Below are 23,543 nucleotides of genomic sequence, written 5' to 3' on the forward strand. Positions count from 1 at the left end.
GGTAAGGATGGAGGGAGCTGAGCGAAATGTTGAAAAGGTTTTCAGGCTTGGAAAGTACAACAAGGACAGAGACCGAATGATAAAGGTGGTTTTCATGAGCGAAATCGCGAAAGAGGAACTGCTAGCAAGGAAGTGTTGTCTAAAAGGTGTAGAGAAGTTCAAGAAAATATTCCTGCAGAGGGATATGACAAGGGAAGAGAGAATACGGACAGCAGACGCGAGGAAGGAGCGCAGGAAGAGAGAAGGAAATCAGAGTACCACAACCCAGAACCCTACAATCCCAGAGGGAAGTGGAGAACCCTCCTCAAACAGTGCAACAGCCACAGGGATTGGGGCACCACCCCCAAATTCTACCCAACAGACACCCAACCTGCCCCATCCCCTGTCAGCCCCCCACTAAGTACCCACCTAGGGCACCCTCCCCCCACCCACCCCCCACCCCCCACTCACCCCCCTTCTCCCCCTCACCCCTCTCCCCAGGACCTCCCTTCTCCCCCATCCCCCATGCCCTCCCTTCTCCCACATGCCTTCCCGTCTCTCCCACCCCCATGCCCTCCCTTCTCCCCCTCCCCCCTAAGCCCCCCACTCTCCCCCACCCCACCTAAGTCTTCCCCTCTCCCCCACTCCCCTAAACCCTCCCCTCTTCCTCACCCACCTCAGCCCTCCCTTTTCCCCCACGCCCCCCAAGCCCTCCACCCTTTTCTCTTCCCCCAAGCCCCCCCATCTCCCCTATCCCCCACAGCCTCTCCTCCCCCCATGCTTCCCCAACCCTCCCTCTCTTACCCACCCCCTGTACCCTCCCCCTCTTATCCACCCCCTGTACCCTCCCCCTCTTATCCACCCCCTGTACCCTCCCCCTCTTATCCACCCCCTGTACCCTCCCCCTCTCCCCCACCACCCCAAGCCCTCCCTCCTCCACCAATCCCCCCGTGCCAGGTCCCCCCAGCTCCCACTCACCCCAGATCCCAAAGGTCCCCCCCAGAAAAGAAGCAGAAGAGAGTCAGTTTCAGGGTGATGTACTCGAACATAGATGGGATCACAAGCAAGACAAGTGAACTAAGGGAAAGAGCACAAGAAGTTAACCCAGATGTAATCGGACTCACTGAAACAAAACTCTCTGGAATCATAACGAATGCCGTGTTTCCCCAGGAGTATACAGTAATAAGGAAAGAGAGGGAAGGTAGAGGAGGAGGCGGAGTGGCCCTACTCATGAGAAGGGAATGGAGTTTTAAGGAGATGGCCATCCCGGGCTGTGAGGAGTTCAGAGACTACATAGCAGGCACCATAACAATGGGAGGACCAAGAATAGTAGTAGCAGTAATATACAACCCTCCACCAAATGACAGGAGACCCAGTCAAGAGTATGAAAACAACAACAAGGCAGTTAACACTATAATTGAGAGGGCAGCCTCTGCTGCCTGTAGAAATAGATCCCACCTGCTCATCATGGGCGACTTCAATCACGGAAAGATTGACTGGGAGAACAAGGAACCGCATGGAGGCGAGGATACGTGGAGAGCCAAACTATTGGAGGTGGTGACAAGCAACTTTTTAACGCAGCATGTCGGAGAACCCACAAGGATGAGAGGCAATGACGAACCAGCGAGACTCGACCTAGTCTTCACTCTGAACGACTCCGACATAAGAGAAATCGGTTTTGAGGACCCAGTAGGAATGAGCGACCACAGTGTACTGGTGTTTGAGTACTTGATTGAAGAAGGGTTATTGAACTCGAGGAGGGATACCGAAACCAAAAGGTTAGCATACCGAAAGGGAAACTATGAGGGGATAAGAAAATTCCTAACAGATATAGCATGGGAAACAGAGCTCAGGGGAAAGACGGCCCAAGATATGATGGATTACATCACGCAGAAGTGCAAGGACGCAGCAAACAAGTTTGTCCCAGTCCAAAAGGAAAACAGAGAAATGAAGATGAGAAACCCATGGTTTAATCAAAGATGTAGGCTAGCTAAGCAGCAAAGTAAAAGGGCATGGAGAAACTATAGGAATAACAGGACACTGGAGAGCAGAGAAAGATACCAGAATGCCAGGAATGAATATGTCAGGATGAGAAGAGAGGCAGAAAGACAATACGAAAATGACATCGCAAGCAAGGCAAAGACTCAGCCTAAATTGTTGCATAGCCACATTAGGAGAAAAACAACAGTAAAGGAACAGGTTATGAGATTAAGGATAGGGGCGGAAGGATTCACTACAAATGACAAGGAAGTGTGTGAGGAATTGAATAAGAAATTCCAGGAGGTCTTCACCTTAGAACAAGGAGAAATTCCAGAGGTAAGTGAGGGAATAGCTAACCAGGAACCACTGGAAGAGTTTGAGATTACCAGTGGGGAAGTAAGGAAGTGTTTACTAGAGTTGGACGTGACGAAGGCTATAGGCCCAGATGGAATCTCCCCTTGGGTTCTAAAGGAAGGAGCAAGAGAACTGAGCCTACCACTCTCCATAGTGTATAACAAATCACTGGCAACAGGGGAACTGCCAGATACTTGGAAAGCAGCTAACGTAGTCCCGATATACAAGAAAGGGGATAGACAGGAGGCACTGAACTACAGGCCAGTGTCCCTAACCTGCATACCATGCAAGCTGATGGAGAAGATTGTGCGAAAAAAACTAGTGGAGCATCTGGAGCGAAGGAACTTTGTAACACAGCATCAACATGGGTTCAGGGATGGCAGGTCCTGCCTCACAGGGTTACTTGAATTCTACGACCAGGCAACAAAAATAAGGCAAGAAAGAGAAGGGTGGGCAGACTGCATATTTTTGGATTGTCAGAAAGCCTTTGATACAGTGCCACACAAGAGGCTAGTGCGAAAGTTGGAGATGCAGGCTGGAGTGAGAGGGAAGGTACTCCGGTGGATAGAGGAATACCTAAGCAACAGGAGACAACGAGTCTGTGTGAGGGGTGAGGTCTCAGATTGGCGAGACGTCACAAGTGGAGTCCCGCAGGGGTCAGTCCTTGGACCTATACTGTTTCTGGTATATGTAAATGATCTCCCAGAGGGTATAGATTCGTTCCTCTCAATGTTTGCCGACGATGCAAAAATTATGAGGAGGATTGAAACAGAGGATGATAGTAGGAGGCTACAAGATGACCTGGATAGACTGAGTGAATGGTCCAACAAATGGCTGTTGAAGTTCAACCCGAGTAAATGCAAAGTAATGAAACTAGGCAGTGGAAACAGGAGGCCAGGCACAGGATACAGAATAGGAGATGAAGTACTTAATGAAACAGACAGAGAGAAAGATCTAGGAGTTGATATCACACCAAACCTGTCTCCTGAAGCCCACATAAAGAGAATAACGTCTGCGGCATATGCGAGGCTGGCTAACATCAGAACGGCGTTCAGGAACCTGTGTAAGGAATCATTCAGAATCTTGTACACCACATATGTAAGACCAATCCTGGAGTATGCGGCCCCAGCATGGAGCCCGTACCTTGTCAAGCACAAGACGAAGCTGGAAAAAGTCCAAAGGTATGCTACTAGACTAGTCCCAGAACTAAGAGGCATGAGTTATGAGGAAAGGCTGCGGGAAATGCACCTCACGACACTGGAAGACAGAAGAGTAAGGGGGGACATGATCACAACCTACAAAATCCTCAGGGGAATCGACCGGGTAAACAAGGACGAACTTTTCAACACTGGTGGGACGCGAACAAGGGGACACAGGTGGAAGCTGAGTACCCAAATGAGCCACAGAGACGTTAGAAAGAACTTTTTCAGTGTCAGAGTAGTTAGCAAATGGAATGCATTAGGAAGTGATGTGGTGGAGGCTGACTCCATTCACAGTTTCAAATGTAGATATGATAGAGCCCAATAGGCTCAGGAATCTGTACACCAGTTGATTGACGGTTGAGAGGCGGGACCAAAGAGCCAGAGCTCAACCCCCGCAAGCACAATTAGGTAAGTGCAATTAGGTAAGTACACACACACACACACACACACACACACACACACACACACACACACACACATACACACACACACAAACACAAACACACACACAGACACACACACACACACACACACACACACACACACACACACACACACACACACACACACACACACACACACACACACACAACGACGAGGGGTCACTAGGTCTGGTAGCTGAGTGGACAGCGAGCGGGACTCGTAATCCTGTGGCCCGGGTTCGATTCCCGGACTAGGGGGAAACAAATGGGCAGAGTTTCACCCTGATGTCCGTTACCTAGCAGTAAATAGGTACCTGCAAGTTAGACAGCTGTTACAGGCTGCTTCCTGTGGGTGTGTGTGTACTCACCTAATTGTGCTTGCGGGGGTTGAGCTCTGGCTCTTTGGTCCCGCCTCTCAACGGTCAATCAATAGATGTACAGATTCCTGAGCCTACTGGGCTCTATCATATCTACACTTGAAACTGTGTATGGAGTCAGGCTCCACCACATCTCTTCCTAATGCATTCCATTTGTCAACCACTCTGACACTAAAAAAGGTCTTTCTAATATCTCTGTGGCTCATTTGGGCACTCAGTTTCCACCTGTGTCCCCTAGTGCGTGTGCCCCTTGTGTTAAATAGCCTATGTCGAGTTCTATGTTCCCAAATCAAGCACAAGCACATCCCAAAATATTCTATGTTTTGGGATGTGCTTGGTGGCGATTTTTGTCTAATGCAGTTTATGCTGTCTGAATCACATAATGATGGTCTTGTGCGGCTTCTCCCGATGCCAGGGGATTTGCGTTTTATGCAAATTGGCGGCCTATTACATTGCTTAATGTGGACTACAAGATTATTTCTAAGTTGTTGGCTGGGCAGTGGTGGGGTCAGTTTTGTGGGGTCCTGGGTCGGTCTTTGTTGCAGTGCAATTCCCTTTCCCGGAATGTGCTCCTCTATGTGGAGGAGTCTGGTGTTCCTGCGGCCATGATCAGCTTGGATTGGTCCAAGGCTTTTGATAGTGCCATTTGGGTTTGTGTTGCAGGTCCTGGAGCGGTTTGGTTTCCCGCCCCAGGTTGTGGGATGGATTAGGATGTTGTACGTTGGTTGTTGTAGTCAGGTGTGTGTTAATGGGTCATTAGTGCTATTTTGCTGTTAAGCATTCGATTCGGCAGGGGTGTCCTCTGTCGATACTTCTCTCTATTCTGTTTCAGGAGCCTTTTGTTTGAGCGGCGCATGCTTGTAGTGTAGTTGTCTCGCTGCCTTTGCCGAATGGTTTGACCATCAAGGTTTGTGGTTACGCAGACGACACCGTCTTGTTTGTTGCTTCCGAGGGTTCTGTGACTGTGGTTCACGATCTGGTACTTCGGTTTGAGTCGGCCACAGGGGGGGGGGCTCTGGTTAATTGTGGGAAGTCTTGTCTTCTGGGCTCAGTCCCATCCCTGAGGGTGGGATTGGTATTCCTGACGTTTATGTGAAGTCATTGGCTTTGTTTTGGGGGTCAGTTCATAGGAGGCTGGTGTTAGGGGGTGGGTTAAACTCTCTGGGGTTGTTCTATTGCTCTATGAGGTTTAGTTATTTGTTTGACTTATGGAGTTGTCGGGAGGGGGTCCTGTTTACACTGCCGGTGTACTCGTGGGCGGTGGTGATTCTGCAGGCGCTTTGTCGGTTCCCAGGGTTTAGGTCGTTTCATTGTAGGGAAGTGTATGGGGCGCTCGCCTCTCGGGTGGCTTCCTGAGTCGAGGGTTTGTACCCTTGTTTTGATTGGGAAGAATGTGTGGGCGACGTTGCGTAGGCCGTGTATTGCGCCGTGGACGTGTGAGTTGATGTTTCGAAATTTGGATGAGTCTTTGGCCACGAATGCGAGTTTTTTTTTTCCTGTTGGGTGTGGTCGCCTTCGACTGTTGTGTTCATTGTAGGGAGCGTGAAACTCAGTTGCACGTCTTTTATTTTTGTGAGCGGGTTCAAGGTTTGGAAGATTGGTTGTGGGATATCGATGAAGACTTTTGTGGTCCAGGGGTGCGGGTTGATTTGTTACGTTTTCTGTTTTTTTTTTTCCTCGGAGTTCCAGGCGGGTGCAAAACACGCTCTGGGTGTTGTTGGCGGACTATATTTTTTACTTACGGGTTGATTGGTTTGAGAGGTATGTGGTGGGAAGGGTTATAAGTATTTTGAAGGGACGTCTGTCTTATACTATGTGGTGGTTGCAGAGATCTTTTCCTAGGGTTTTTGGGGCTTGGTTTACAGAGGAGTATGTCAGGGGTGCTGCTTTGGTGTAGGTGGTGTGTTCGTGGTGGGTGTGTGTCTGTGCGTGTTTTTTTGTGTGTTTCCTCTGGTGGGTGGGTGTTTGGGGGGGACACACCACACACACACACCTGAGCAACAAGAAAGTTCCATACACACCACACAGCCGCGCTAGCACATTTAAATCATAAACATGCACCACACAATTAAACACCCGCCACACACCCCAACACCCGCCACACAACCCAACACACACCCCAACACACACAAAACCCCCCAAAACTTCACACACGCACCTGCACACAACCCCCAAACCCACACAGATCTGTGCGGCTCTTCAATTAATTGTGTGGTGCATGTTGATGATTTAAATGTGCTTGCGCGGCTGTGTGGTGTGTATGTACCTTTCTTGTTGCTCAGGGGTGGGTGTGTGTGTGTGGTCAGGTGTGTGTGTGGTGGGTTTTCTCTGTTGGCGTTTATCCCGTCACCCGTTTGTGGAGGTCGAGTTTGTGTGCTGTGTGGCTGTATTGTATGGTGTGTGGCTGTATTGTATGGTGTGTTGTGTGCGTGTTACCTTTTGTGTGGAGGCTGTGTATGCCTGTTCGATGTTTCCGGTGATTGGTTACCTGTGTTTCTTACTTTGTACTTTTTTGTACTCACTGTATTAATGCCTTGGTATTGTGTACTTTAATTCCGGTGACCTGTTGACACGCCTCGCGTGGGTAGTGCGGTTATATTTGATGGTGTATACTTTGTTATAAGTTTGTATGTTATACATTACTATGTTATATATTAGGTCTTTAGTTATAATTTCAAATTTGGTGTTGTATTGCTATGTGCACAGTGTTTCTGTGTTCTGTTATTTTTGTCTGTTCCTCTGTGTGTTCTGTTTTATGTGGTATGGCATTTGGTGTTTGTGTGAAGATTGTTACGTGTTTTTTTTTTTACTTTGTAAGCTTTTGTAATCACTGACTTTCCTTTTTCGGTGCCTGGTGTTGGGTGCTTTCTTTTGTGTGACCTGTTGGCACGCCCCGTCTGGGTGGTGCGGGTATTCTTGTGTTTCTTGTGGAATTGCCTGTGTAAAATTTCTTGTGTAACTGCCCGAAACGCTTTGCGTAATAGTGGCTTTAGGCATTGTATGTACTAGCTCTATATATTAATCCAACAAACTTTGTAAAATCTCTTTATGTATGTACCTTACCTAAATAAACATTTATTTATTTATTTATAATTATTATAGTTCTGGTTGTCCTTTCCCATTTGTGTTCTATTGCTGTGTGTGCCATGTTTTCTGTGTTCATTGTTATACTATGTTACTCTGTACTATGTTACTCTGTGTAACTCTATGTGTACTCTATGTTTCTAACTCTAACTATGCTACAGTACGCTAGTATGCTAGAGTACACTATGTGTACTCTAACTGTGTACTCTATGTTTCTGTGTTCCGTTTCTGTATTGCGATGTTCGTTGATGTGTTTGGGTGGAACTTATGTTCGGTTTATTTGGTGCTTCGGTGCCTTTTATGTTGTATTTACCTTTGTTTTACAAATAAAAAGAAGACAAAATTACTGGTGCAGCAGGTGGAGCGGTGTTGCCAACGGTGGCCCCAAGAGGCTTCCCGTGGGAGGCGGGGAAGAGCCGCAAGAGACGTGTGGGGGGGACGGACCTGGTGCTGGAGGCTGCCGAAGACACGCCCTCGGCCTCTTGCCGCTGCTGCTACGACTGCTACACCCACTCCTTCACCTACTACAACGACTCCGGCCTCTTGCAGCTTTCCTACACTGTCAACGCCTCCTGTGGCCACATCTGTTATGGTATGTCTGCTGCACTGCTCCTGGTTTGTGTAGTGATCACCACATCTGTTACATGTCTGCTGCACTGCTCCTGGCTTGTGTAGTGATCACCACATCTGTTACATGTCTGCTGCACTGCTCCTGGCTTGTGTAGTGATGACCACATCTGTTAAGGTATGTCTGCTGCACTGATCAATACAAGCCTGATGTGTCCCTTGAACGATATGGAAGAAAATGCAGAATAGAACCAGTGAAGAGCAAATGTGCCATAGGCACAATCGGAGAACACTGTATAAACATCAGAGGTCCGCGGTTGTTCAACGTCCTACCAGCAACTATAAGAAACATTGCCGGAACAACCGTGGACATCTTCAAGAGAAAACTAGACTGTTTTCTAAAAAAAAAAGTGCCGGACCAACCGAGCTGTGGTGAGTATGTGGGCCTGCGGGCCGCTCCAAGCAACATCCTGGTGGACCAAACTCTCACATGTCAAGCCTGGCCTCGGGCCGGGCTTGGGGAGTAGAACAACTCCCAGAACCCCATCAACCAGGTATCAAGCCGAAGCAGTGGGTGTGTGTATGTATATGTATTGGTTACCTCCACATGCTTTCAGGACAGAGCATCAGCCCCCTCAGCCCCATCTTTCCAACTTGTAAACATGACAGCCAATGTGATACATTACTGAACCTGTTAGTCTCGGTATTTCATCTACTCTAAGCCATCTTATTAAAAGTTAATATACTGTACATCAGAAATAACTTTTTATGTGACAGGCGTGTGTTCAGTGTCCCTTGGTACCCCTTACTCTACTGTTGCTCACTAACTCAATGGGTAAGGAGGGTTTAGTCCACCTCCTAATTTAAATGGGGAGTACACAACGGTCATGCACGACTCGTCACTCTCACTTACCGTGTTGTAGTTGGTACAACAGGATCCGGCCGTCGTGCGACCTACTCTTCCCTATTGTCCTCCGTGTTCGTCGTCCCTCTACCTACCTATTCAGTGGTCCGCGACGCAGCACGCTCCTTGGGTAGCCAGGTGCAGCGGCAACTGCCAGATGTTCACTGCCTTTGTTCAGAGGGCAGCGACCTAAATTATACTGCCACTGCCGGACACCGTAGGGAGTGGTGATGCCACACGACTCTCAGGCTCTCTTCACAAGAGCTTATTGGCACTACTCTGTAGGTTAATGTGTATAATATATGCAATGTCCACCTCGGTTAACAGAACTCTCTGGAGCATACTCCTTCACTGCTAATTGTACACTGCCAGTGTCACTGGAGATACAATCACTGCTGGGAGCACTAGATCATCACTGCTACCACTACACTTTAGTAACCTTCACTTGAATTAAAATCTGTACATCATCAGATGTACAGATGTACATGTACTAATTTATTTACTAATTTAGCAGGGATTTTTCACTAGCTTGCATTGGGCTCTTGCCCATCTTCCACTAACTGCAACTGAGTGTTGGAGCTGGTAGACTGGCTGTGGAGCAACCATCACCTTTGTTGCATTTGTTGCACTTGGGCTGGACGGTAGAACGACGGTCTCTCTTCATGCAGGTCGGCGTTCAGTCTCCGACTATCCAAGTGGTTGGGGCACCATTCCTTTCCCCTGTCCCATCCCAAATCCTTATCCTGATCCCTTCCAGATGCTATAAAGGCTTTGGCGCTTTCCTCTGATAATGAGAGGTCACGACCTCTCCGTAGGGTGTAGTCGCACCTCCACAGATCTCCAGTATCAGCTAATGATACTGGTAATGGCTTCAAAGGGCCACCACTTACGGGCTATTCATGCCCGTGCCACTTTTTGGGTGGCTTAATCTTCATCAATCAGTCCTCTGATAATTCCCTCCTCTCACACACCTACCAGCTTCCTTCAATTTATACCTAGATCTTACAGTCACAGATCTTGCCTCTGGTGTGGTACTGACTTGGATATATCCTCAAAAATCTTCCCCCGGAAGATACACAAAATTGTTCCTTATGCGGGAGCCGGTCGGCCGAGCGGACAGCACGCTGGACTTGTGATCCTGTGGTTCGATCCCAGGCGCCGGCGAGAAACAATGGGCAGAGTTTCTTTCACCCTATGCCCCTGTTACCTAGCAGTCAAATAGGTACCTGGGTGTTAGTCAGCTGTCACGGGCTGCTTCCTGCGGGTGGAGGCCTGGTCGAGGACCGGGCCGCGGGGACACTGAAGCCCCGAAATCATCTCAAGATAACCTCTCAAGAAGATGCTATCTTGGCGTCCTGGGTACTTCACGCTGGACTGATCCCGGTGCATAACGAAACACTTGGGGCTAGCCTTTCCCAAATTTGCATGAGGAATAATGGTCTAGAATACAGGATGCGCATAAGCCGGTCGGGGTTGGCTATGTTAAAGGCTTCAAGAAATATCAGCAATTATAAACACGCCTATATACCATTTTCAGGGAGTCTGTCGCGGCATCAAATGTCAAACATGGCTTGTGATTAACGTGGAGTCTTTGTCATGTTGTTATAATTATGTTTAGAACCATGCAGTTATTTCAGAGGTTCTTAATATATTTTCTGGGAGAAGGGGGAAGAGGGGAGACGAAGAGATGAATAGACAGATGAATATATAGATGGATAGATAGATGGATGGGTGGGTGGGAAGGTAGATGCATGGATGGATATAAATAAATAAATAGGTAGACAGATACAGATGGATTGAGGGAGAGATAGATGAAAGGCATAGATAAATAGATTGATGGAAAAATAGATAGATGAGAGACAGAGGCTCTGGTAACACTGGGTACCTCCCTAGTATTGTATACATGGAAGATAGTGGATAATATGCACAACCAGATAACAACGTACTGGTGAGAAAGATATGATAGGAAATGCAGAATAGACCCGGTGAAAAGTGGCCATAGGCACAATTGGAGAAAATTGCCTGAACTTTAGAGGTCTACGGCTCTTCAATATCCTCCCAACAAATATAAGCAATATTTCAGGAACAAACGTGGACATGTTCAAAAGACAATTAGATAAATTCCCGTAGGAAATGCTAGACCAGTCGGGGGTTTATAACGGTTGTGGGCATGCGAGCCGCTTCAAGCAACAGCCTTCTAGATTTAGTTATCACTAGACGGGCCTAAACTCCAGTCAGGCTTGGAAAGTAGAAGAACTCCCAGAACCCACTCCAGGTATACCATGTGCAATCACCAGACAAGTTTGCAGGAGCATTATTCTGCATACTAACCACAGGTTGATAACAAAACATACTACCATGGACTAATTACAACTGTCTTGCTCCTCCAACTCTTCCACATCTTCTCTAATTCCTCCTTCCTTCGTGTGTTGAAATTATTTAAACTATTTACTGTTAATATTAGCATATCTTGCCACTGACAATATTTTCCTACTGGCAGATGTGAAGATCAAGCTGTTGAAGATCCCGAGCATCGGCACTGCAGGCCAATGTGCGGCTCTCGACACTCATCACATGCACAGCAAGAACCTCTTCCCCATCACAGCCAGGGAGCCCAGGAATGTTAGCGAGGTCAGTTGGTCACAACCAGAAAGCCCGGGGTTGTTAGGTCAGTTGGTCACAGCCAGGAAGCCCGGGGATGTTAGGTCAGTTGGTCACAGCCAGGAAGCCCGGGGATGTTAGGTCAGTTGGTCACAACCAGAAAGCCCAGGGTTGTTAGGTCAGTTGGTCACAGCCAGGAAGCCCGGGATTGTTAGGTCAGTTGGTCACAGCCAGGAAGCCCGGGGATGTTAGGTCAGTTGGTCACAGCCAGGAAGCCCGGGGATGTTAGGTCAGTTGGTCACAACCAGAAAGCCCAGGGTTGTTAGGTCAGTTGGTCACAGCCAGGAAGCCCGGGATTGTTAGGTCAGTTGGTCACAGCCAGGAAGCCCGGGGATGTTAGGTCAGTTGGTCACAGCCAGGAAGCCCGGGGATGTTAGGTCAGTTGGTCACAGCCAGGAAGCCCGGGGATGTTAGGTCAGTTGGTCACAGCCAGAAAGCCCGGGGTTGTTAGGTCAGTTGGTCACAGCCAGAAAGCCCGGGGATGTTAGGTCAGTTGGTCACAACCAGAAAGCCCGGGGTTGTTAGGTCAGTTGGTCACAACCAGAAAGCCCAGGGTTGTTAGGTCAGTTGGTCACAACCAGAAAGCCCAGGGTTGTTAGGTCAGTTGGTCACAGCCAGGAAGCCCGGGGATGTTAGGTCAGTTGGTCACAGCCAGAAAGCCCGGGGTTGTTAGGTCAGTTGGTCACAGCCAGAAAGCCCGGGGTTGTTAGGTCAGTTGGTCACAGCCAAGAAGCCCATGAATGCTAGAGCCCCACACTATCACAATACATGTGTTTGACTTCCGCAATCATTCCCACAGAGCCCCACCCACTACCACAACGTAGGCACCGGCTGCTACCGATATGAGATCATTCCCCTGGTGTACCCCTTGCCGTTTGGACCTGAGGCCATCTGGCTCCAGCCGGCCGTCAACATCACCGACATGAACAAGTGGAACACTACCTTCTACTTGGAGCCCAGGGCTGAGTAGTGAGTCTATGACCTGCTTGTGGTCTAGTTGGCAATCTTGTTCATTTTGACGAACTGGCACTCTCACTCTTACGTAGACAAACTGGCACTCACACTCTCACCTTAACAAACTGGCACTCTCACTCTTACCTAGACGAACTGACACTCTCACTCTTACCTAGACGAACTGACACTCTCACTCTTACCTAGACGAACTGGCACTCTCACTCTTACGTAGACAAACTGGCACTCACACTCTCACCTTAACAAACTGGCACTCTCACTCTTACCTAGACGAACTGGCACTCTCACTCTTACGTAGACGAACTGACATTCACACTCTTACCTAGACGAACTGACACTCTCACTGTTACCTGTAACAACTGGCACTCTCAATGTTACCTGTAACAACTGGCACTCTCAATGTTACCTGTAAGAATTATACTGCATGTAGTAATAGAGTGTACTTAATATAATACATCAAGTAATTAGTGTGTAAATTCCTAATACATATCATTGTTGGAATATGGTTTACGTAACCGTACAGGCGTTTTGGCGATGATATGTGCAGTAGAGGAGTGGTGCCTGCACCCTTCATCCCTCGTGCATGTACTCCCATAGTTGAGCTCTAGCTCTTTGGCCCCACCTCTCAACTGTCAGTCAACTGGTGTACAGATTTAAGCTCAGAACTGGTCCTGAGCTTACTGGGCTCTTATCATATCTACATTTGAAACTGTGTATGGAGTCAGCCTCCACCACATCACTGCCTAATGCATATTCCATCTGTTAACTACTCTGACACTGAAACAATTTTCTAATGTCCCCTGTAGTTCATCAGGTTCCACCTGTGTCCCCTTGTTTGCATACTATCCCTGTAAAACAGTTTAATCTTTATCTACCGTGTCAATTCCTCTAAGAATTTTGTAGGTAGTGATCATGTCTCCCCTTTATCTTGTCTTCCAGTGTCATGAAATGCATTTCCCGCAGCCTTTCCTCGTAACTCATGCCTCTTAGTTCTGGAACTAGCCTAGTGGCATACCTCTGAACTTTTTCCAGCTTCGTCTTGTGCTTGACAAGATACGGGCTTCATGCTGGGGCCGCATACTCCAGGATTGATCTTTCATATATGGTATACAAGGTTCTGACTGATTCCTTACACAGGTTCTTGAAGGTTAGCCAGCTTTGCGTATGCTGTAGATGTAACGGTGTGAGATCTATGGTGTGTGTGTGTGTGTGTGTAATTACCTAAGTGTAGTTACAGGATGAGAGCTACGCTCGTGGTGTCCCGTCTTCCCAGCACTCTGTCATATAACGACTTGAAACTACTGACGGTCTTGGCCTCCACCACCTTCTCACCTAACTTGTTCCAACCGTCTACCACTCTGCGAAAGTGAATTTTCTTATATTTATTCGGCATCTGTGTTTAGTTAGTTTAAATCTATGCCCTCTTGTTCCTGAAGTTCCAGGTCTCGGGAAATCTTTCCAATCAATTTTATCAATTCCTGTTACTATTTTGTACGTAGTGATCATATCACCCCTTTTTCTTTTGTCTTCTAGTTTTGGCATATTTAATGCCTCTAACCTTTCCTCGTAGCTCTTGCCCTTCAGTTCTGGGAGCCACTTAGTAGCGTGTCTTTGCACCTTTTCCAGTTTGTTGATGTGCCTCTTAAGATGTGAAAGGAAGATTGCTAAGTTGCATGGAGTCGACCTGAGGACCGTCGTGACCCCAGCGGGTGACGTACGTGTGTGTGTGTGTGTGTGTGTGTGTGTGTGTGTGTGTGTGTGTGTGTGTGTGTGTTTAAAAAAAAAACACTTGTAGCTTAGCACTTGTCTCTGATGAGAGCACTAAACACCTGTAACCTAGTGATTGTCTTCTGTTAACCCTTCAAATGAATGTATTGAAATGATACATTACACAAACAAGTGCAGCAGCCTAGCACTTGTTTGTGTTTACAGCACTTAATTAAAACACTTTTAGCCTAGTGTTTTATTTTGTCTAATGTTTTATGTATTTATATTTTATTCCGTTACCATTTGCCTTCCATTGAAAGGACTTAATTTATTATATTGGTGCATTTTTCTAGTGTTATTACTGTAACAAGTTAATGTTGCATTGATCAGCCGGAGTTTGTCAGTGCGGTGGACGGAGAAGCAGCCGTACAACTTCTCCCACTACAAGCTGGAGCTGTGGTACAACCGCCGCCACAAGATCACTTGTGTAGGCAACAACATTGACAACAATATCACCCTTATTCCAAGGAACAAGGAATTAATAATATCCAGCGTGAGTAAAAATGTCCAAATGTATATAAGTACACTATGACCAAAAAACACTTTAATATTAATAACTTAATATTGCTGTAAGAACGTGATAAAGCATGGAAATCAATTTTGGTATGCAATTTATATAAGGTTTAAATAAAACTTAAGTTTTATTGATGTAAGTTTCAGCACAAAATAGTTTTATTTAACCCTTATATAAATTGCATACCAAAATCTATTTCCATGCTTATTTCCATATTTATGTAAATTGTACAGAAAGTCGAATGGTATAAATATAAATGATAATATTTTTAAATATACTGGTGAGAAGGGTCGGTTGGTTGAGCATGAGGGGCAGTAGTTGGAGCTGGCGCCACCAGATAACACCACCTACCAGAACGTTTATTTCGTTATCCCATCACGAGACATAGGCCCGAATGATGTTTAATCAATATTATCAAAGTTAGATCATAGTTATCAATGTTGTCAACACTGGATAAACGTTAGAGCAAAGCTATGAACGTTCGGTCAGCGTTATCAACGTTTGGTCAACGTTTGATCAACGTTAGGTCTACGTTATCAACTTTGATTCTGCTACATCAGCGCTGTTTGCCTGTTATTATTTCAAATATACAAAATCATAAGAAAGATTGTGTACTCTCATGATAGAAAACTATATACGAAAGCGAACAGACGTTGAATATCTCGGCCAAAAGGCATGGCTATAAAGTGCACTCTACCATGATCCCAGGCGGGACAGATATGGTTGGGCACATTTCCTATCACCTAATGCTTCTGTTCACCTAGCAGTAAGTAGGTACCCAGGAGTTAGTCAGCTTGCTATGGGGCTGCATCCTGGGCGGGGTCAGTATTTCGACCCTGGGGGGGTGGGGGGGCGACCTCGATGAAAGCCTAACATGTAGGCTGCAACCCATCCTCCGAATTGACAGTACGTTTTAATACCAAGTGTAATAAGTACATTTCCTGACTGTCATTCATAGTACATAATTGCACATATGGGGCTGGTACATTTACCTCCCCATTTATTCTCCTCGTTTTCTGTTAAGATATTCAGAATTTTAGGATAAAGTTTTAAAATTTAATTCGTTAAAGACAAGTTTTAAATATCAGGAATTTCTTTTTCAGTTTTATTAAATAGAGATTTTATACAAAATTTGAAAATATCCCGAGCTACTTTACAATTGATTGACATATTTTAGTTTTGTTTTATTTGTTTTATAAAACTGTAATATCAATATAGCTATAGGTAAAGTAGTAATTGTTATTAAGAAGCAATAAGATGCTTATCTTCAAAAACTAAGACGGTTAGGTTAGGTCGTGGTTTTCTATTCAGCTTTTCAGGTAAACTCAAATATTCACAATATATTTGACTACGATTTTATTCTAAGTGTAAATAAGTACAATTCCTGACTGTCATACATAGTTTATAATTGCACTTATGGGGCTGTTACATTTACCTCCCCATTTTTGGAGGACGGGCTGGTATGAATACACTCTGGCGTCCTGCCCCCCCCCCCCCCCGGACACAATAAATTATTATTATTATTTTTGTGCCTCGTACTCCGGCCTTTAATGATTAAACACCCAGAAGGGTACATATCACCTATATGTAAATAGGCGAGAGATTGGTGGTGGTCAAATGAGTCAGAGTAGACTGTTACTGTATGATCATTTGGGCTAATCAGAGGCACTGTGGGAACACGAACTAAATTGGGAGCGATCACATTGTGTTTACTATTGGGAAATTACCTCAGGTAAGTACATATATATTCTTTAAGTCTTAGCCACCACTCCATGTTAATAACTAGCTACTGAGTGCAGCTCCAGGCATACTCCACAGTAAAGTGTATAGTGGGAGTAAGCTTGGAACGAATCTTTGATGTATTGTGGGGGTAAGGGACATTTTCATCTGTACTTCCTTCAGAGGTTTTTGACCATACGTTTCAAAACGTCATGAAAAATGCCAATTGAAAGTTTCCTCTCCTAACTTTTCCGAGTAAGTCAGAGGACTCAAACAGAAAACGGGACAGTACGTCACTTTCGTGAGCCGATTTCATTTAAAATTACGTCCATTTTTGGCCATAGCGCGCATACCAGCGAAAAGCGACGTTATTTTTTAAGAGGGCGGGTTGTACAGCTGGTATCTCTGTCAAACGGGGGTTACTGAGCATTAATGTCAATAGGCAGTGCCAGGAGTTTTGTCATACGAAAAGGGGTACTGTGATTAATAAACTAAAAAGTTTCACTATTATTTATTCATTGTGTCCATTGTAGAAGCGGCAGTTATACTCCTTGCAGATTAATTTGTGGGATTACTTTCTCTGGGAGCCAGATCTTGACCCACCTCACCTGGAGGATTTGCTAGAGTATACGTTTGTAAGTAATATGGCTGTCCTGGAGCACAGTAGAGTGGTAGGTTCACATTGAGTATATCACAACATGTATTACAGTATCACGCCCCCATAACATTTAAGACAGTGTCAAATTGGCAGTGTCGCCATGAGTGTGTGTATCGGGTAATTTGATCGGGTTTTGGTGTTACTGTTAAGGAAAGTTTTGGTGGTATACTGTAAGCTCTGACAGGTCTTAGTAAGTTTAGATCACATGAGCAGAGGAAATGGCAAAAGGTCTATCGACTTCAGCGAAGTTATATCCTATTTATATCAAACAAAACTCACTCAAGTATGTTTTCTTACGACGGCATTAAATGTATTTTGCTAGGCTTCACTAAGTTGCATTGCATACAGACGAACACTGGTGGGAATTGATAGGCGTTAAAATGTTTAAGGAGGCCTTACAGGGCTTAAGACATCTGATGGACATAGTAGGTTGAGATTTTAGTGGAATTTGCTAGTTTGGCGTCATTTTGGTAGGCTTTGCAGATTTTACTTGAATTTAACTGATTTTGATTTAGTTTTTGATTACCTTTGATTTACCCGATTTGAATTTTGGACGATTTTAGGCTTTTTAAGATTTTCTTGAATTTAGGTATACTGTACCGGTATATTATTTAGGTAGATATTAGAATATTATTTGAGGGTTCTGTTGCAATTTCGGTGGTTTTGAAAGTTTGTGTTGGGTTTCATGAGGTTTGATAGACCTCTGTTTGATAAGATTTGTATATTTTAATAGGTTTAGACCCAATGTATGACCAAGAAAAAATAAAAGGAAAATATAATTGTGCAGATAAAATCAATATTCAAATATAAGAAAATGTGTTATACAGTACCTGGACATTCAAATACATGTTCATAAGGCACACCCAACTACCCAGTAATGGCAATAATATAAAAGCTCTGAACAAGAGTTAAAGGATAGATTTCCTTAATTTACACATTATCTTAAAACTAGCCAGGAGCTTAAATGATATAATACATTTATAAATAAATGATAATAAATGAGCATATATAATTACTTATATATGCCTGGCAGCAATGCAGGATAAACTGTCTGTATTCACTTTATCTGCTTGCAACATATCCTGTTTCACTTCCAAGATCACTCTGGTTATAACACTTGACACTGTCTTTGTTGACACACTAATCTTTGTTCGTTGACACTACCTCGTTTATACAGTCATGGCCTTGTTCATGCGATCTTGATGACACATCCTTTTTGGAGGGTCCCCCTTCCCAAATTTTGTACTTCATTGACACGCATCACAAAAGCTTTTACCCCTCCTACAGTTCTGAAACGCCTTTTCCTTGAGCACTTTTCATCGCACTCCCACACCGTTTCCATCTTCACCGATAGGTCTAAGTCTGCTGACGGTGTGGGCTACTCTATTGTTTTTCCTGACCACACTTGTATACCTGGTTGATGGGGTTCTGGGAGTTCTTCTACTCCCCAAGCCCGGCCCGAGGCCAGGCTCGACTTGTGAGAGTTTGGTCCACCAGGCTGTTGCTTGGAGCGGCCCGCAGGGCCATGTACCCACCACAGCCCGGCTGATCCGGAACTTTTCTTGGAAAACCGTCCAGTTTTCTCTTGAAGATGTCCACGGTTGTTCCGGCAATATTTCTTATAGTCGCTGGGAGGACGTTGAACAACCGCGGACCTCTGATGTTTATACAGTGCTCTTTGATTGTGCCTATGGCACCTCTGCTCTTCACCTGTGTATGAAGTCGCCTTCCTCCGGAGGCTAGCATCTTCACAGCAGAACTTTATGCTATTCTCTATGCACTTCGTCTCCTGCTTTCCCGGTGTCAATCCACCTTTGTGGTGATAGTTAACTCTCGTAGTGCCCTCATGGCTTTAGGGTCCTTTAATCCGGTCCACCCGGTGGTCATTGAGATTCAGCATAGGCTGTTTCTTATCTCCAGTAAATTTAAGTCGGTAGAGTTTGGCTGGGTTCCCAGCAATGTTGGTGTCTCTTTAAATGAGTGTGTGGATGCTGCCGCTAAGGACGCTATCCGCACTTGTCCCATCTCCCATAAAGGTATTCCTTATTCCGACTTTTACCCAGTTATTCATTCCACCATCCATGTTCGTTGGCAGGGTTATGGTTCTTCTGGTACTGGTAACAAACTGCGTACTCTTAAGAGTCGTGTGTCCCTGTGGCCATCCTCCTACCACCGTAACTGGCAGTGGGAAACGGCTCTGGCTAGGTTACATATTGGCCATACACGTTTAACTCACGGTCACTTAATGGAGCGCCGCCCTGCTCCTTATTGTCCAAATTGCATTGTTCCTCTTGCGGTCGTGCACATTCTTGTTGAATGTCCTGACTTCCAGGACGAGCGCGTGTCTTGCTTTCCGACCGTCCCTCGCGGTCACTTGTCCCTCGATAGAATCCTTGGTGAATCGGATACTTTTGATATCGTTCACCTTATGCGTTTCTGTTCTCGTATTGACATCCTTGGTGATATTTAGCGCCCTCTGCTACATAGCCTTTCCGGTTTGGTGCCTTCTTTTGATAATTACTTACATCCTTTTTGACAGAACCTTATTAACACGTTGATGAGTGCTAAGACCACCTGTAATGACAGAGTTGTCATAATACTGTGTGTATGCCCCAACAGCCTGACCACACCTTCCACAACCTCACCAGTGGCTACTACTGTGCCAGGGTCATGCCCATTGATGACCGCTGCGACATTGATGGCTGTACTCCACTCTCCAGCCACACCAGGCAGCTCTTGGGTAAGCATCAACTGAAAATGTGTATTATATTAACCTCAACTTAATTTCTTGTGTATTAAAGTCAAATTAAAACTTGTATCTATTCGGCTCATTTCACAAATTGGGTCTAGAATCTTACTAGCTGTAACACAAAAAAATATACTTACCGTTTGCATGATGTTCAAACTGTTATTCCTTGCAATGTTATGTTGTACATATATGCAAATACAATTGTAGACAGAAACATAATGAAGGTACATGTGCTTGCATGTCACATTACAATGTATGTTGTACTATAGTACACTCCCATATGCAAAACCAGTTATCAATGCAAATATGCAATATGCAAACCAGCTATAGTACCATCTGTACTATAGTTTACTATAGTGCACATGATAATGCACATTGTTGTACATTACTCAGATTATGCACATTATTCTGCACCAATCTGATAATGTTCATTTTCTGAGGTTGGAAGAAAACGTGCTCAGATTGGGGACTTGTTTATTTTATAATGGTAAATAATAAATTAATATATAATAAATTAATAAATATTAAATTAATTATTATTGTATAATAAATAATAATAATAACATAGTATAATGATAAGCAATTATTTTTAATGAATCAAATAGTTAATTAGGATGAATGATAAATAATTATTGACTAGTGCATAACAAAGTATTAAGGAATAATTATAATGAATAATCCTTAATGATAAAGTAGAAATCAATTACAATTAATAACTACATCCATAGGTAGTAAATGAAAGTTGCATTAATTTAATTACACTAATTACAATTCATTGGAATATTTCTTAGCTATCTGCAGGCTTATCACTTTGGGGGTTCCGGCGGAGCACCCCCCATCCCGCGAGGGCCATGGGCGTGGAACCCCCCATTGTTCTACATTACCTTGATAATGTTAGTGTTAAGATGCCTCCCACATTTAAGACAGGTGTTAATGGTGTCAGTATGCCTGGCACATGTAAGATACGAGGTGTTGATGGTGTCAGTATGCCTGTCACATGTAAGATACGAGGTGTTGATGGTGTCCGTATGCCTGGCACATGTAAGATACGAGGTATTGATGGTGTCAGTATGCCTGCCACATGTAAGGTACAAGGTGTTGATGGTGTCAGTATGCCTGTCACATGTAAGATACGAGGTATTGATGGTGTCAGTATGCCTGTCACATGTAAGATACAGGTATTGATGGTGTCAGTATGCCTGTCACATGTAAGATACAAGGTGTTAATGGTGTCAGTATGCCTGCCACATGTAAGGTACAAGGTGTTGATGGTGTCAGTATGCCTGGCACATGTAAGATACAGGTATTGATGGTGTCAGTATGCCTGGCACATGTAAGATACAGGTATTGATGGTGTCAGTATGCCTGTCACATGTAAGATACAGGTATTGATGGTGTCAGTATGCCTGCCACATGTAAGGTACAAGGTGTTGATGGTGTCAGTATGCCTGGCACATGTAAGATACAGGTATTGATGGTGTCAGTATGCCTGGCACATGTAAGATACAAGGTGTTGATGGTGTCAGTATGCCTGCCACATGTAAGATACAGGTATTGATGGTGTCAGTATGCCTGGCACATGTAAGATACAGGTATTGATGGTGTCAGTATGCCTGGCACATGTAAGATACAGGTATTGATGGTGTCCGTATGCCTGGCACATGTAAGATACAAGGTGTTGGCATCAGTATGCCTGCCACATGTAAGATACAAGGTATTTATGGTGTCAGTATGCCTGCCACATGTAAGACACGAGGTGTTAAAGGTGTCAGTATGCCTGCCACATGTAAGACACGAGGTGTTAAAGGTGTCAGTATGCCTGCCACAGATCTGGAGGAAGCAGTGGAGGAGGAGAGCGCGCCCAGCGTGGTGCCCGTGGTGGTGGGGGCGGCTGTGGTCGTCATGCTGGCCGGTATTGTCGTCGCCTGCTGTGTTCTCTCTCGGTGTCAAGTTATCCGAGAGTTTAACATCTACACCATAGGTAAAATGAAAGGAATGTTTCTCATTCATTATAATGAGCACTAAAAAGTATATTTATGCATAAGTTTGATTTATCAGATAAGAAATCCTTAAATGTGATCATACTGTATATGTTATTGGCTTTAGACTTTAATGCAAGGTTTGTTCCCAGAAACAACATCGACGGAGTAAGTTACAGTACTGTAATTATAATTCATTGAGTCAGGGGACAGGAGGCCAGAGTGTATATATACACGTTTGGCTTTTATTGAGCCCCCCCCCCCCATCCCCATGACTGAATTACTGACCCTGCCCAGGATGCAACCCCACAAGTGTATATTAAAAACCATTAACAGTGTATTTCCACATTGGCAGTGAGACAGCTGCCGAGGCTGGGCGACCGTCAGGTGAAGGTGTTGCTGGTGTGGACGCCCTACGGGCCCCTCGGGGCAGAGTTTGTCCCCGTCATTGCTGCCTTCAAGAAGATCCTAAAGTCCTACTGCCGGTGCCAGGTACGAGGCCCCAGGGAGCTCCTATGGCTTGCACCAATATCTCTTCTAAATATAAGAATTAAGGAAACTGTGAAAAACAACTTCTATTTATACCCAATCAAACTCATTCTTATTCATGTCTAATCTCCGCTTGAAACAATAAAGTGATCTGTCTGTTATGGTACCCAGTAATGTGTTAAAAAAAAGTAACAACCCTGTTTCCAAATCTGTATTTATCCAGGTCTTTGCTTTCCCCAAGATTGGAATAAAGGGGCAAAATGTTTTATATCTTTTTTGCATTTCTTTCTGCCACGTTCCCTAGTAATGACCTCAAAAGGGTCCAGGACGGGCCTAAATGTCGTCACTTCCATTTCTTCTCCATTATTATTATTATTTTCATGAATGGGTTGGGTTATTTATTTGTCTCGCATAGTTGTTTGTGTCATCATCCTCAACCGTGTTTAGTTCATTTTTGTTATGCAGTTGTGTCTTGGTCAGCATTCTATAGAATACTGTAGATGCAAATTTCCGGATAACATAATAATAGTAAAACTCCTTGACTGTTTCAACCGTAGGTTACATGTACATATGAACGAGTTTCCGTAGATACTGTATAGATAGAAGCTACTTCGTGTGGGCCAATTGGCACACTACAGTCTTATTTTAATGTTCTTATGGTTTTAAACAAGATCTCCCAATGCCAACTGTTAATTTAAGAGAAAACTTTAGGCCTCAAATTTCTATATTGAGTGATTTATTGAGATGGCCACACCAGTATTCTCAAACCTTCCTTGCTTTAGTTCAAATAGTTGTAATTACGGGTGACAGACTTGAGGATATCTTGATCTACTAAAAATAAAGAGCACCATGTTACACATGATGCAGTCAAGAGTAGGGGAGGACTTCCAGACTCTGTGTAATGAAGAAATTAACATGTGATGATTAATATGACAGTGTCAGACCATGAAGGAAGGATCGACAGGAATTTCCTTAAGTACTTTTGTATTTAATAATACATCTTCTGAAGATGTATTATTAAATACCAAAGTACTTAAGGAAATTCCTGTTTCAATCCTTTCTTCGTGGTCTGATACTGTCATATGTGTGTAAATCACAAAGAAATTAACACAGACATAAGACAATGTCTGACCACGAGGCAATTGAGACAAGAAATTCCTTAAGTA

At 44.6% G+C, this 23,543-nt stretch overlaps 1 protein-coding gene across 2 annotated transcripts in view; it reads left to right on the forward strand.

The window, feature by feature from the left end:
• Window positions 1-23,543, forward strand: part of LOC123775122 (uncharacterized) — a 110,689-nt gene that overhangs the window by 82,502 nt on the left and 4,644 nt on the right. The window contains exons 5-11 of one of the 2 annotated variants that reach the window (XM_045770014.2): window positions 7,754-7,990; window positions 11,370-11,500; window positions 12,330-12,499; window positions 14,600-14,762; window positions 19,780-19,900; window positions 21,738-21,890; window positions 22,244-22,380. In XM_045770014.2, coding sequence (XP_045625970.2) covers window positions 7,754-7,990; window positions 11,370-11,500; window positions 12,330-12,499; window positions 14,600-14,762; window positions 19,780-19,900; window positions 21,738-21,890; window positions 22,244-22,380 — 1,112 coding nt within the window. The remainder of the gene's footprint in view (window positions 1-7,753; window positions 7,991-11,369; window positions 11,501-12,329; window positions 12,500-14,599; window positions 14,763-19,779; window positions 19,901-21,737; window positions 21,891-22,243; window positions 22,381-23,543) is intronic. The other variant, XM_045770015.2, reaches the window with a different exon arrangement.

This window comes from Procambarus clarkii, chromosome 92, assembly GCF_040958095.1.
Source record: "Procambarus clarkii isolate CNS0578487 chromosome 92, FALCON_Pclarkii_2.0, whole genome shotgun sequence".
Classification (NCBI taxonomy): domain Eukaryota; kingdom Metazoa; phylum Arthropoda; class Malacostraca; order Decapoda; family Cambaridae; genus Procambarus; species Procambarus clarkii.